Source organism: Rattus rattus, chromosome 1, assembly GCF_011064425.1.
Source record: "Rattus rattus isolate New Zealand chromosome 1, Rrattus_CSIRO_v1, whole genome shotgun sequence".
NCBI classification, from domain to species: domain Eukaryota; kingdom Metazoa; phylum Chordata; class Mammalia; order Rodentia; family Muridae; genus Rattus; species Rattus rattus.
In genome coordinates, this window is record NC_046154.1 from 146,246,239 (window position 1) to 146,260,904 (window position 14,666).

The window sequence follows — 14,666 nt, forward strand, 5'->3', positions numbered from 1 at the left end:
ATGTTCTTTGATGCACCTCCAGTTGTGGAGCATTAATGAGTGGTAAGCAGATTTGTGGAGGGACAAAATTCAACATCTCACTTGTTTCCATCCTGTTATATAGTATTTCCTACTCAGGGATAACACTGAGCAATAGTGTAATAGTGGTCTACGTGCAAATCATGGGTTAAGAAAAGCCATTGCCCAAGAGTCACTCCTGACTAGGTATCGGTGAATAAATGGTTTGCCCCTTCAGCCTTCAAGTCATATCTCATTAGGTTCCTCATGGCTTCACATACTTTGGCATTAAGTAGCAGCCATCTGATAAGTACAGTGGTTGGCTCAGTGATCCATCATCACTGGATTTGTTTTTGTACTTTGCATACCCATGTCCTGCTTTCCTGTTTCCTGGATTACACATCAGCCCCTGACTCATTCACTGCATCAATGTGGACCAGGTGGAGAACCACTTGACCAATGTGGGACACATGCAGGATGATATTTCGGCCTTCTCAAGGGCATGTTGTTGTAAGAGTCTGTAGAGATTCTTACCTGCCATCTGGGTCACATATTTCTTTACTTCCAAACTGAAATAATCATTGAAAAAATATCTTAAAAATCTTCTCAGAACCCATAATGTACCAAATTCAATTAACCCTTAATCCTTTAACATAGGTTACAGGGACAGAGACCTTTCTCCAAGCTGACAAACATCTAAATAAACAGGTGAGACACAGTGAGCAGAGAGATGGGAAGGATTTGCAAAGATGCTAAGACTCCCGGAAGGAAAGCTTTGAAAGGGGGAGGATCCAGGGTGAAAACCCGAGGAATAAGCCAATGGAATAAAGGAGGACAGAAGGATTTGGCCAGAGATAACAGTACAGCAACAGAGGACTCACAACAAAACGCTTTGAAAGTGAAGCAGCTCTGAGTTTGCAGATCATTTAACCCCAGGAGAATATCCAAGAAGATGGATTTGCAGACACAAGTAGGGATTGTCCAGTGGAGGGAGTCAAATAATTTTCTGAGGAAACCGTAACTCATCTTGCAGGAGACAAGAAGCCAATACAAATGGGAGTTCTTAAGCCCTTTTGGGCCAAACATTATTTTGAGAAACCTCCTAAAATTATGGTCTTTCCCTCTTTCCAAAGAAAGAGGTCACAAACACTTAAAGCTCCTCATTTTCTTCACTGTAATTTATTATGAATCCCCTAAAACGTAAGGCACCACTCAAATTGCTGATGGCAAGGCTGAGCTGCGGAAATATTCCTGTACACAGCACATGAAGAAGTCCTAGTGCATCCCAGGGTGCACTCATCCCAGGGTGGTTGAGGTACAGACCAAACCAAAGCAAGATGAATGGTAACTGAAAGTGAAGGTATTGATAAGAGTATTTCAAGAGCTTTGCTAAGTATAATACATAAGAAAAGATAACAGCAACATCTGTTAGACAATGTGGGGTCAGTGTGTGTGTGTGTGTGTGTGTGTGTCTGTCTGTCTGTCTGTCTGTCTGTCTCTCTGTCTGTGTATATCTGTGTATGACAGAGAGAGACAGATACAGAGAGGGCAAGGAGGGAGGGAGGGAAAGGATGAGGGGGAGGGAGAGGGAGAGGGAGAGGGAGAGGGAGGGAGGGAGGGAGGGAGGGAGAGGGAGAGGGAGGAGAGGTCTATAGCTGCTAGAGAAGTAAGCTTGGTCCTATCCTATGAGGAACAACAGGGCAAACGCACAGAATGAATAATAATGGTGGGATAGAGGTGGATAAAACAAATTGAAAAGCAAGAAAGACATGAGACCGTGGACCTCCATCACCAGCCCAGTTAATAGATTCCTCCTCTGCAAGCTGGGAAACAGAAAAATAAGGAAGCTAAGTATGGAACTCATGTATGGAAAAGAATTGAAGATTTTTATTAGTAAAGAAATAATTTTTTCTGAGTGGTACAGAAGGAAGGTGTTTATATTTGGAAAGTCCTTGATAAAAATGGAAGAAAGAAAACCAAGACATCTCCCTTTAAAGGTGCCGTCAGACCCTGAACCACTCATTGTTCCTATATTTCCTGCCATGAGTATTTTGTTCTTCCTTCTAAGAAGGAATGAAGCATCCACATTTTGGTTTTCCTTCTTGGGCTTCATATTATCTGTGATTTTTTTCTTAAGTATTCCAGGCTTTTGGGCTAATGTCTGTTATCAGTGAGTGTATACCATGTGTGTATTTTGTGATTGGGTTACCTCACTCAGGATATTTTCTAGTTCTATCCATTTGCCTATGAATTTCATGAAGTCATTGTTTTTAATAGCTGAGTAGTACTCCATTCTGTAGATGTACCACATTTTCTGTATCCATTCCTCTGTTGAAGGACATCTGGGTTCTTTCTAGCTTCTGGCTATTATAAATAAGGCTGCTATGAACATAGTGGAGCACGTGTCCTTGAGACTGCCCCACCTGTGATCCATCCTTAATGCTGCCACCAAACCCAGTCTCTATTGCTGATGCCAAAAAGTGCTTTGCTGACAAGAGCCAGATATGGGTGTTTCCTGAGAGGCTCTGCGAGAGCCCTACTAATATAGATGAGGATGCTTGCAACTGACCATTGGACTGAACAAGGGGACCCCAATGGAGGAGCTAGAGAACAGACTGAAGGAGTTTAAGAGGTTTGCATCACCATAGGAAGAACAAAAATATCAACCAACCAGACCCCACCAGAGCTCCCAGGGACTAAACCACCAATCAATGAGTGCACATGGAGAGATCCATGACTCCAGCCACATATGTAGCAGAGGATGGCATTGTCCAGCATCAATAGGTGGAAAAGCCCTTGCTCTTGTGGAGGCTCCTTTCCCCAATGCCAGAGCATTGAGGTGGAGTGGGGGGAGGAGGGGGAGTGCGAGCACCCTCATAGAAGCAGGGGGAGAAGGTATGGGGGAGGGGCAAAATGGGATAACATTTAAAATGTAAATACATAAAATATCCAAGAAATAAAATTAAAAAGCATAAAGTTGCTATCAATCCCTCTGTACTCCCCAGTACTAGGGATCTTTATTCACATAGCATAACACAAACAACACCATTATTGTTACTTAGTTTCACACAAGCACCATGTGACAGATTCATGCAGGCTTGGATTCTGGGTGGCATTGGTGGAAAGATGGCATGGGAAGGAACTGAGGACACATGAATTCCTGCAGAGGAGGGAAGCAGGGCAATTTGGGAAACCTGGATATCTAAGAAGGAACATGAGGAACAGGAACACACAATTAAAATAGTTCCAAAAATGTGTTAATGGGAATGGCATTATGAAAAGTCATAAAGTAGCAACGTACTTCCAAGGAACATAGGCATTTCTGGTACCAAGTGACTGTGAGAATCCGATCATTAGCTTAGGGATGATGAAGCAGAGGAAGTCCAGGGACTTCGAGATTATCACATATGCATATGAATGGATACCCAGGTATACCAGGTACTAGGGATCCATGAATTGAAAGAAACTGAAGACCTACGCAGCCTTTTTTACCAGAGAGAAGAAAGGGGCTATCTACACAGTCCCAAGTGAGCGGAGGTTGAAGGGTGGGCACCGTTCCTTGGAGAGGAGTAATGTAGTAATAATACTTTTCTTCTTCATGCACATGCTCTACCATTGAGTTCCATCTCACTCACCGGGAGAATGGCTTCAGTGTGACAAGGAAGGGTGGGGGGCAGCGTGTGTAGGGGATGATTCAGCATGACAATGAAGAACAGAGGCATTCAGCATAGGAGTTAAAAATATAAAGAAGTTTGTTTAATATGAAAGAGTGGTTTTAGAAAGCAAATAGAAATGGCTTGGAAAAGGCGTGTGGTAAAAAGGAAAATCAAAACAGAGTACGTTTTTGAAGGCTGTATTTCCCGGACATTCCCTCCCAACCCTTGTCTGCGCAGCAACTCTAACCTCCAACAACAGTGGTGCTCTGTGGCTTGCAGCTCGGTGAATACTGGCAGAGCAGTCGAGCACATTGCCCCCAGGGAAAAGGTGCCAAGTCACAGGAAACAGCTTCTCGGGCATCTGGAGGGCAGTGCTTGGATGAAGATGAGGCAGCTTCAAGGACACCCAGTTCACTGGGCTGTATTCATAGCTATGTGTCCGTTCAACTCAGTTACACCAAGGACTCCGAAACCAAAGACAAGTAGGATTTCCTTTGATCCTTGCAACAGTTGGCCCAGCACTGATCAAATTATTAAATGCTAAGTAAACATTTGCCTCTGCTGATTCATGAGGTGAGAGAAGAACAGGAATAAACACAAAAACAACAACAAAAGGGGAATTTATTGTTCATTTTTCAATTCCTCAGACAGTTCTTACCAGACTGGTGTTGAACTGGAGCCGTTCTGCCCTCACAGCCTCTGGGCTGGGATTACAGACTCACAAACAAGTGCTGTCACATCAGGGAGCCATTCTTTGTATCTTTGTGGAGAATTTCTTTTCTTTTTACATTTTAATCTACTGTTCATTATACAAGTATGTTTAAACATTTGTGAATATTTTAAAGGTCAATTTTTAAATTTTTGTTTATGTCTAAATTATGTACGCACATACGAAAGGTTCTTTTGAGTGGCAGGAAGTGGGTACAACCTGGATCTGTAGTTATGGACATTTGCCAGCCACACAATGTGTGTTCTCAGATCGGAAACGTGGGTTCTCTGCAAGAGCAGTAAGCACTCTTAAACACTCAGCTATCTCTCTATCCCCTTGGTCATTTCTAGTAACAGATTTAATTATAACGTTAAATATACATTGTTCGTTTACACTTTCTTAAAGAATTTTGACAGAATGGTCTCGGAAAAGAGAACTCAAAAAACAGTATTTGATATTATGGGTTATCAAAATACTTTTCCTAATTTGTTTACATTAATTGGAAAGAGGAAAGGGATAGGATAGGTTTGGAGAAAAATATAGCTCATCAGTTATTTTAAAGTACTGTTTCCTGTGGTAAAAATGGTTGAGGTATAAAATGCGTACATAGCTGACTAAAAACTATTACAAGAAAATTATCCTTGGCAAATCTTTAACTTTTCTCTTTCATTATTTATTAATTTGTGGGTGTGGGTTTTCCCGTGCCACGGCACGCATGTGGAGGTCAGAGGACTTGTGAGTGTCGGCTCTCTGCTTTTTTACCTGTGGGTCTAAGGGAGCAATCATGGATGTTCAGTCGGCGACATGTATCTCTTTACCTGATGACCATCCTACTCAGCTTATACAGCTCAGAAAACATGATTTTATTTACAGAAGACTAATCTAGCATGCATTGTGGCATAGAGAGAAATACAGAGAAAGCAATATTACAAAGAGAAAGCATAATTTCCAAATATTTATAATTTTACAAAACATAAAGAGAACAAGTTATTGTGTGATTGCACCATGACGCAAAAAGGAAAGGTACGACTGAAAAGTTTAACACTGGAGCCCGATACAGTTACGAGTTACGCTTTTCGTTTTTAACAAAACTTAATGTTACAGGCAAACCATGTATTAGTATTTCCCTAGGAAATGATTTGTCATTTGCTCAGTGTACAAAAACTGTGAAGGCATTGGTGGAAACTCCCAGTTTTGTGACTGTTTCATAACTTCCTTCAATATTTACAGAGCTGAACTTATTTAGGGCAGAATTCTGAGACATATTGCTGATACCCACCTTCTTCCCTGAAGGCAGTTTCACAACGTTCTATCAAAACAAAGTTGAATTCGATACGGTGAGGTATCATTTTCAGTGGAGACATGAAGACACATCATTTGAGAGATGATGCCACTGTATAAGACCTACACAGCCTTCCACTCTTCAGGCTTCCCTCGTGCCTTTGTCAACCCTGGTCCACTTGTGCACAATAGGATCCTCCCTTCCTGCTGCTGACAGATTCTGACACTAGCCTTTCTGTTCAGACTGATTTGATTTGGACAAAAATTTGTGTGGTAAACCTCTGTGAAATTTAAATATCTATCTCATGAATCCAGGACTTGGAAGTCAGCTGACCACATAGTATCAAACTTATGTTCTCTCTGCTCAGCTAGACTTCGTGGCTTAGTTAAAAACATTTGCTGTAACTACTTTTTTTTTTTTTTTTTGCTCAGGCTAAGATGTAAAGGAGTTTGGTTCTAGTAGTCGACCTTCCTAATGGTGTGACCTTTAGTGCTGTTCCTCATGTTGTGGCAATCTTCAGACATAAAATTACTTTCATTGCTACTTCATAACTGTAATCTTGCTAAAGTTATGAAACACAATGAATATATCTGACCTGTAACCCCTAGATTCCGAAACACTCCGAAACACTGGTCTACAGTAATCATACTGCATACAACAGATAGAAGACCTTTCCTTTTTAGCTAAAAAAAGCAATAACATAAGATTAAGACATTGTTTATGCTAATTAAGATAAGCATAAATGCTTATGCTTAAGTTGAAGAAGCACGTTTGATTTCATATTCTAGAAGTCTGACATATATGTTAAAGCCCATCATTTAGCACCGTTACAATTTCCAATAATGATTTTTAATTGTTTAGGCTTCAAGGGGACAACATGATGGAAAGGACAGAAGACACATTACAAGTATTTCCTTCTCCAGATGAGATAATCCCAGACTCATTGGGTAAGTTTTAAATTTAAAAATATTTGTTGATTGAAGTTTTAGTTACTCTTAGTTATTTTCAAAAGCAACTTCCGTGAACCAAATGCCTGCAATGTCCAGTCACAAGCTTACCCCACCTACCTGGGCTTGGAAGGGCCAACGAGGAAAGGAATCAGGAAGGGGAGATTCTGAACAGGCAACTATATGTCGGCTATTGTCAAAGTCATGCTACTAATTCTAACTTTTTAGAAATTGATTCTCCACTGTGTCTCCTTAGAAAGCAGAGGTCATTATGAGTTCCTTGACAAAGAGTATGTCTTTATTCCCATTCTCTTGCCATTGATCCAGTTAGTCTGCTTGGAGGAAAACAGTGATGTCTTGTTGGAAATATCATACTTCTCTCTCAGCCATGTGTTGAGGTGGTGTTGAGACTGTACATATTGTTTCTCTCTCTAACATGGACTTCATTTTCTTCCTGAGAGTCTCACCTATGCTTCCTTTCCCCTGACTGTATTGTGTCCTGGTTTGCTTTTATGTTGCTGTGATAAAATACCATGACCAAAAGCAATGTGGAGAGAGAGAGAGAGAACTTAATTCAGTTTGCAGGATGCAGTCTGTTATCTAGAGAAGCCAAGCCCGGAGCTTAAGGCATGAACCTGGAGGAAGGCACTGAAGCAGAGTCCAGGGAGTAAGGAATGCTGCTTGCTTGCTTGCTCCCCTGGCTTGCACAGCTGCATCCCTGATACAATGCAGGCCCACCTGCCTAGGCACGGTATCACCTACAGTGGGCTGGGCCCACCTATATATCAATTACTAATCTAGAACATATTCCACAGAGATGCATACAGGCTGAAATGATGGAGGCCATTTCTTAGTTTAGATTCCCTATGCTTAGGTGTCCTAGTTTCATACACACTCTCATAATAAGTCACTGACCAAAACTACCTGGTGTGAGGGTGTGGTATTTCAGCTTATATTTAAGTCATAGTCCTGCATGCAGGAAAACCAAGACAGAAACCCGGAGGTAGGTACTGTAGCAGAGATCCTGGAAGGATGTCCCTTACTGGATTTTTCTCACATAGCTTGTTCAGCTTGCCTAGTACCACGTGTCCGGGAGTAGACTCTCCAAAGCTGTGCTGAGCCCTCCTCTCACATGAAGCAGTAATCATGTTCTACAGACACCCCCTCAGAAAAATCTGATGGAAACAATTGCTCAGCTGAGATTTCCTCCTCCTAGATGATTCTAGTTTGCATCAAGTTGACCCAAAGTAACCAGATATGTCTAGCTTTGTTTGAGGCTGACAAAACTGTGACACCCAGCACCACAGCTGCCTACTTTATTATCTTTTCTAAATTAAAGTTTTTAGTGCATACCCATTTCTCTATGAGGCAGCACAAACTCCATGACTTATATGAAGTTAAAGCTAGAGTACTTAAAAATACTTGGCAAAGAAGTGGCACTTGTAATGCTACTTCAATTCCATCTAGGTTCCATTCCTATTGTTCTATATGTTCTAGCAGGTCACAGCACATGGGATCAGGATCATCACAGCAACCACATTAGGAAGATAGTGCCCTTATGTCTGAATGGAGAAAATCTTAAAGCAGACAGAAAAGTTAATAACCATTAGAGAAGCACTATAACAATAATGTACTATCCTTCCCAAAAGCTAGGGCAAAGGTGTTTGACAAATTTTACCACAAACTAATGAAATAACAAATGCTTCTAAATATTTCTAATTTTCTATAAAATCTTATGTGTATTAAAACAAAACATCCCAAGGTGCCCTACTGATATGTACAGTTTCTATTATTATAATTTATCACTTTAATTAACTTAAAATCTAAAATAAGGTTAAAAGTTAAAGGTGAAAACAAACCATAGAAAGTGAAGAACTATGGAGCTGAGGTGATTGCTCAGCAAGGAAAACGCTTGTTGCACATGGATGAGGCAGTGCTCAGATCCTTGCTATACACATATGGCACGGTAGCACAGGCCTGAAAATCCATCTGTGGATCACCTATGCTGGTGAAGGAGACACAGGAAAATCCTAGGGACTCACTGGCCAGCCAGTCAAGCTAATCACTGAGCTTGAGAGTCAGCGTGAAACCCAGTCTGAAATAAAAATAAGGTGGGAAATAGGAGAGGAGGACTCTGGCCTTTATAAACGTCCACACAGTGCATGAACCTGCTCGCATACTCCACGCACAATCCACATGCCATATTCGTGCAAATAGAGTTGTTTGTTTAGGAAATTTTAAAAACTACCAAAAATGTCAAGGAAAAAGCCACAAAATGAGAAAATATATTTGCAGTATAGTTTTCACTGCTCAAAGATGGGCATTCACCTATAACCTAATAATGTCAATGGATCCAGTGAGAAATAATCAACAGATTGAACAGGCTTGTCACAGAAGAGGAGATTCAAATGCCAAATAAACATATGGAATATACCTCATTACCTTACAATCCAGGAAAAATCAAATGGAGACTATAATGAAACATTGTTTTATAATTGTTTGATATTAATTAACAAGGCTGAAAAAAACTAGTAAAGAAGGGATTTACTCAGTGGTGTCTAAACAATTTGAGAAAAGGTTTCTGCTATATTAAGATTTGAGCATTTATATGATAGAAAGCCCCAAAGCTGACTGTCTAGTTAGGCATCTTAGAAAATCCAGCTTTATGTACCAGGGAATGCCAAGAAGCCTTGTCAGGATGTTTGCGGGGGATGAAACCAATGGGCTGTGGAGTTGTTACACTGTAGGGACTCTCGAGTGCATTTCAACTGTACACACGGGATGGATAAAGTCAGCAGCCTGCTGGTAAATGGTTAGCAAAAATGTTGTGCAGAATGGATGGTTCCTCTGATGTAATATAAGCCAACCACTGAGTGGATTTCAATCAACTCTAAATGGCCCAGCCACTGAGCGGACTTCAATCAACTCTAAATGGCCGGCTGGCTCGCTGTTGCCACTGTGAGTGCCTAGAGCTCCCCAATGATCTGGCCTTAAGACCGTAACTGTTGATTGGACAAACAAGTCAGAGGATGTCATTTACGCAAAGTTTAAAGTGAGGACATTTCTAGAGAGTGTTCAGTAGCAAAATGTGCCTAAGTGAAGAAACTATACTACAGGAAAGGAAGGATAGACTCAGACCACTTCTCTTCAGGATATGAGGAGGCTTAGAGATCTGATAAAGAAGGAACCCACAGCAAAGTGGAGGTTGCTGAGAATTCTCTGACTTTTAAGGTAGGGCTCAGGCTTGGTGTATTTAGTTTTTGTACCTTATAACATAAATTTACTATATATCTTATCCATACAGCACAGTTTTATGTACTTTATTTAGAATTTTATATGTACATACAATTTCACGTGTTGACTATCACCTAATAATATTTAAAACTAAAATGATTACAGGAATATAAACCAATACCAATGGTGACCTACAAAGAGAGCATGATTTTTTACATTTGTTCAGATCTGCTATAACACCAAGGCATGAACATTCTCAAGATAGTTCTTGAACCCTGACACTGAAAAAGCAGGGTCTTGGATGACTGGCAACATGGAGGCTCACGCTAGCTAGCTGTCAGCTCTTATTTAGCTTGTGGATTTAGCTCGACCTTTCATCGTGTGCATATTGCACGATTTCCTCTGCACAGGTCACTTTTCCCTTAATGGTGGCAGCCTCCTTTACCTGCAGTACTCGGAGCATCTGCCCTGAGGTCACATTGTGTCTCTGATGTCCAGCTCACAGCAATGCTTCCTCTTTCTAAACTCCTAATTGTTTCTGAATTACTCACAATTTGTTCTCACTTCAAAAAAGTTCATGCTTCCTAAGGCTTTCATGCTCAATAGTAACACAACACAAAGTAACAATTCGGCCATTAACTCTTGGAATTCAATAAGAAATAGTCTAATCAATCAATCTGCTAATAGATGTATACTCTTTAGCAATTACAGATACATATTTACTGAGAACTGTAGGGACTTAAGTATCCTGTGATATTGGACAATACATATGTTTTTTATTATACCTAGATCTGCTGGGAAAATATATTCATTATGTTTAAGCTTTTTTCTTGAAATATTTATGCTCTGCTCTTTCCACACTCAAATATTATAATACCCAATTAGGAAACTGCAAAACAGGAGTTTCTGCTTCAGTTCATTCCTTTCAATGACGTTAGTCAAATCGTGAGACCCCAAAGTTTAGAATCATTAGCATTATCCAAAAATCTCCAGTGTGGTTTACATGTCAAGTGGGCACTCATATTGAATGTGGCTCAAGATACATGTCTTTATAAATAGGCCTAGTTTTGTGCAGAGAAGTTCTTGGAACACAAGTAGCCATGGTAAAAATGATGACAAGGGGAAGCTGAGTGAAACTAAATATTGTGACGGAGTGTTTGAGATTTCTAGGTCCTGTTAGCATGCTCACCCTAAAGATATCCCAGAGTTCGAAGACACATTTTAGAGAATAAAATCATGTCATTATGCCATGATTCTGTACTGTTTCTCTAAAGACACAATTTCTATTATTCCTATGAGATTAAAAGAAATCAAACAACTATAGTATGTTTCTTGAAAACATGCTTGCTTGTAAGATAAATTTCTCTGCAGAAAAAAAGAACACAATTGGTTTATGTGTACATCTGTTAGTGAGCACTAGCAAAGAGGCAGATGCTCACAGCCAACCTTTGGACTGAGAACAGAGTCTCCAATGAAGAGTTAGAGAAAGGACTGAAGGAGCTGAAGGGGTTTGCAACCCCAAAGGAAGAACAATACCAATCAACCAGACCCCCCAGAGTTCCCAGGGACTAAACCACCAACTAAAGAGTACACATGGACAAACCCATGGCTCCAGCTGCATATGTAGCAGAGGATGGCCTTGTAGGGCATCAATGGGAGGAGAGGCCCTAGGTCCTGTGATGGCTCAATGCCCCAGTGTAAGGGATTGCCAGGGCAGAGAGGTGGGACGGACTGGATGGGTGGATGGGGGAGCGCCCTCATAATAGCAGGGGGAAGAGGATGGTATAGGGGGTTTCTGGAGCAGAAATCGGGAAAGGGCATAACATTTGAAATGTAAAGAAAATATCCAATAATAGAAAAGAAAAGAAATGTACTTCATACACATTAAAAAGTTTTTCCCTTCAAGCATGAGACACTGAATTTTTATTTTTATGATGTCTCTTTGCTCAACATCTTAGATTGATGTCCCATCACAGTTAAAGCTTCTTTGGCTGGCTCTATTTACTCTTGTAATTTCAATTAAGGTAAGACATCAAAACTGCTCAGAGAAGCACATCACAGAAGTGCTCTGCTAGACTCTAGGACTATGATCTCATAGACTTTACCAGGTATGACAGCCATAATCACAGAATACTCAAAACAAGCACCTAGCAGAACATAAACTAAAAGTTACTAATATTGCCACCTTGTAGATCTTTATTTTTTGTTAAATAATTAATACTATATACATATTCAAGTGAATTTCATGAAACAGTAATAGAAAATCGTTTTTTTTAACACACTTTGAAACCACATAGACTATGGAATTGTGTTTATTGAATAAATGAATATGCATAAATGGATGAATTAATTAATTAGCATAAATTAAATCAAGCAGAAAGACATCTACCTACTGTCACATATTTCCTGAGAGGAAATGGAAAATATACATCATACTTCTAACTTTAGATAGTCAGGAAAGCCATAGAAACTTTTGTTTTTGGTCTTATATTTATGCGTATCTCTATAAATTGCTCTAACTGTTGAAAATAAAATTTTAATATTAAGTAAATGTCTTATTCCAGAATCTCAACTCATAAAAAAGTACACAATAAGTTATAAAATCACATGGTATTTGCACAGTTTGATGGACGGTAACTTAGTTTTATTTATAAATTGTTTCCTCTTTTATTGAAATTATATTATTTCCTCACATAATATATTCTGATTATGGTTTTATAATTTCCCCTTTCTCTGCTCCTCCTAGTTCCTTCTCATATCCCTTCCCATCTGGAACCACCCCCTTTCTGTCTCTGATTTAAAAAGAACAGGTTTCTAAGAGATAAAATATAAATAATATAAAAAGGTAAAACTATCACATCTGAGTTAAGACAAACCAACAGAAGGAGAAGAGCCCAAGAGAAGGCACAAGAACCTTCTAACATGTAAGAATCCCATAAACACAGTAAATTGAAGCCATGATATAATTGCAGAAGGCCTGGTGTAGACATAGCCAGTTCCTTTGCCTGCTGCCTGAGCATGACATATGCCTATGAGCTTTGTTTATAGTTTAGGGAGCCTTGCTCTCCTTGCATCTGCCGTCCCCTCTACTCAGGATTCTATGAACTCTGAAGGAAAGACTTTAATGCAGAGATCACATTTAGGACTGGGTGTTCCAAGGCCTCTCAGTCTCTGTATTATGTCTGCTGTGAGTCTCTGTATTTGTTCCATCTGCTGCAGGAGGAAGCTTCTTTGATGATGGTCTATGATTGTAGCAAAATAGCATTAGACCTTTTTATCGCTCCTGTGGTTTGCTTGTTTGTTTCGGTTTGGTTATTTTAGACAAGTGGGTAGTATTTGGTTTTACCTTAGGGCTCTGGGTTTTCTAGTCGCAGGTTCTTGGTAACCAAAGCAGTGTTGGGTCTTGGATCCATCTTATGGAGTCAGCCATAAATCAGATCAGATATTGGTTGGTTGCTCCCTAAAGTTGTATACTCTCATTGCCCTACCATATGTTGCTGGCAGGATGGCACTGTATATGAAAGAACTGGAGGTTGAAAAATGTAACTGTTCTCTTTTAGTACCTTACTATACCAAAGACACTAAGGCATAGAGGTGGAGGCATTATGTAGGCACCAGCTCAACTTCTCCGTTTTCTAGGAGTTGTGATGGTGTTGTCGTCAGCCATGGGGCATTGCTGTCGGTTTGTGGAGAGCAACATGAAGGTCTGGCAGTAGCTTGGAATGCTTAGGGATTCCCATGGGGTCACATAGCCTAACAACTCAACTAGGTTTAACCCAAACCCAGCACTGGAAGTTTCATTTGAGGACCTCAAATGGCCCTTAATGTCAGCTCTTTCTTCCTGTACTCCTTTCATCAACCCCCTCTCTTCTTCCCTCCCCACTTGATTCTCCTATTTCAGCTCTCTTATCCATCCTAATTATCCTTTATGGTTTCCTTTGCTAATCAGAACTATTTGTAGCCTCGAATTCTTTACTCTATCCCTAACTTCTGTGGTTCTGTGGATTGTAGCTTGGTTACCACTGATGCATCCACCCACATATATTTGTCCTTCTGAGTCTGGGATACCTCATTCAGGATGATTTTTCTATCTTCACTCAGGATGATTCTAGTTCCACCCAGTTGTCTGTGAATTTCCATGCTTTCTCTTCTATCAGCTACAGTGTATCTGGTTTTATATTAAGGTCTAGATCCATTTGAAGTTGAGTTTTGTGGCGGTGATAATTATGGGTCTGTTTGGATTCTTCTGCATGTAGCCATCCAGGATGACCAACTCCATTTGTTGAAGATGTTATCTTTTTCCGGTGTATATTTCTGGCTTCTTTATTAAAATCAGTTGACTGGACTTATAAAGAGGTTTTCAATCTGACTCTATCGATCACCATGTCTGTTTTCATGCCAATACCACGATGCTTTTATTACTATATCTTTATAGTACAACTTGAAATCAGAGATGTGATATATCAAGCAGTTCTTCATTATTTGGGATTATTTTAACTATCTTAGAATTTTTGTGTTTCTGTATGAAACTGAAAATTATCTTTTCAAGACTGTGAAATTTTGTACTAGAATTTTAGGGTATTGCAGTGGTAGGATGGCCATTTTGTATATTAATTCTACTGATCTGTGAGCATGGAAGATCTTTCCATCATCTGATATACTCTTTAGTTTTTTTCTTCAAAGGCTTGAAGTTTTTCACTTGATTGGGTACAGTTACCCCAATATATTTTATATTAGTTGGGGCTATGATTAAAGGTGTTGTTTCTGTGATTTCTCTCTATATAATTTACTGGTTTTGTGAGTTAATCTTGTATCCAGCTACTATGCTGAAAGTGTTTATC

At 39.8% G+C, this 14,666-nt stretch overlaps 1 protein-coding gene across 1 annotated transcript in view; it reads left to right on the forward strand.

Moving 5' to 3' along the window:
• LOC116903920 (uncharacterized protein C8orf34 homolog) overlaps positions 1 to 14,666 on the forward strand; it is a 118,787-nt gene that overhangs the window by 35,105 nt on the left and 69,016 nt on the right. The window contains exon 2 of the mRNA XM_032906695.1: positions 6,506 to 6,591. Within this exon, the coding sequence (XP_032762586.1) occupies positions 6,506 to 6,591 (86 nt within the window). The remainder of the gene's footprint in view (positions 1 to 6,505; positions 6,592 to 14,666) is intronic.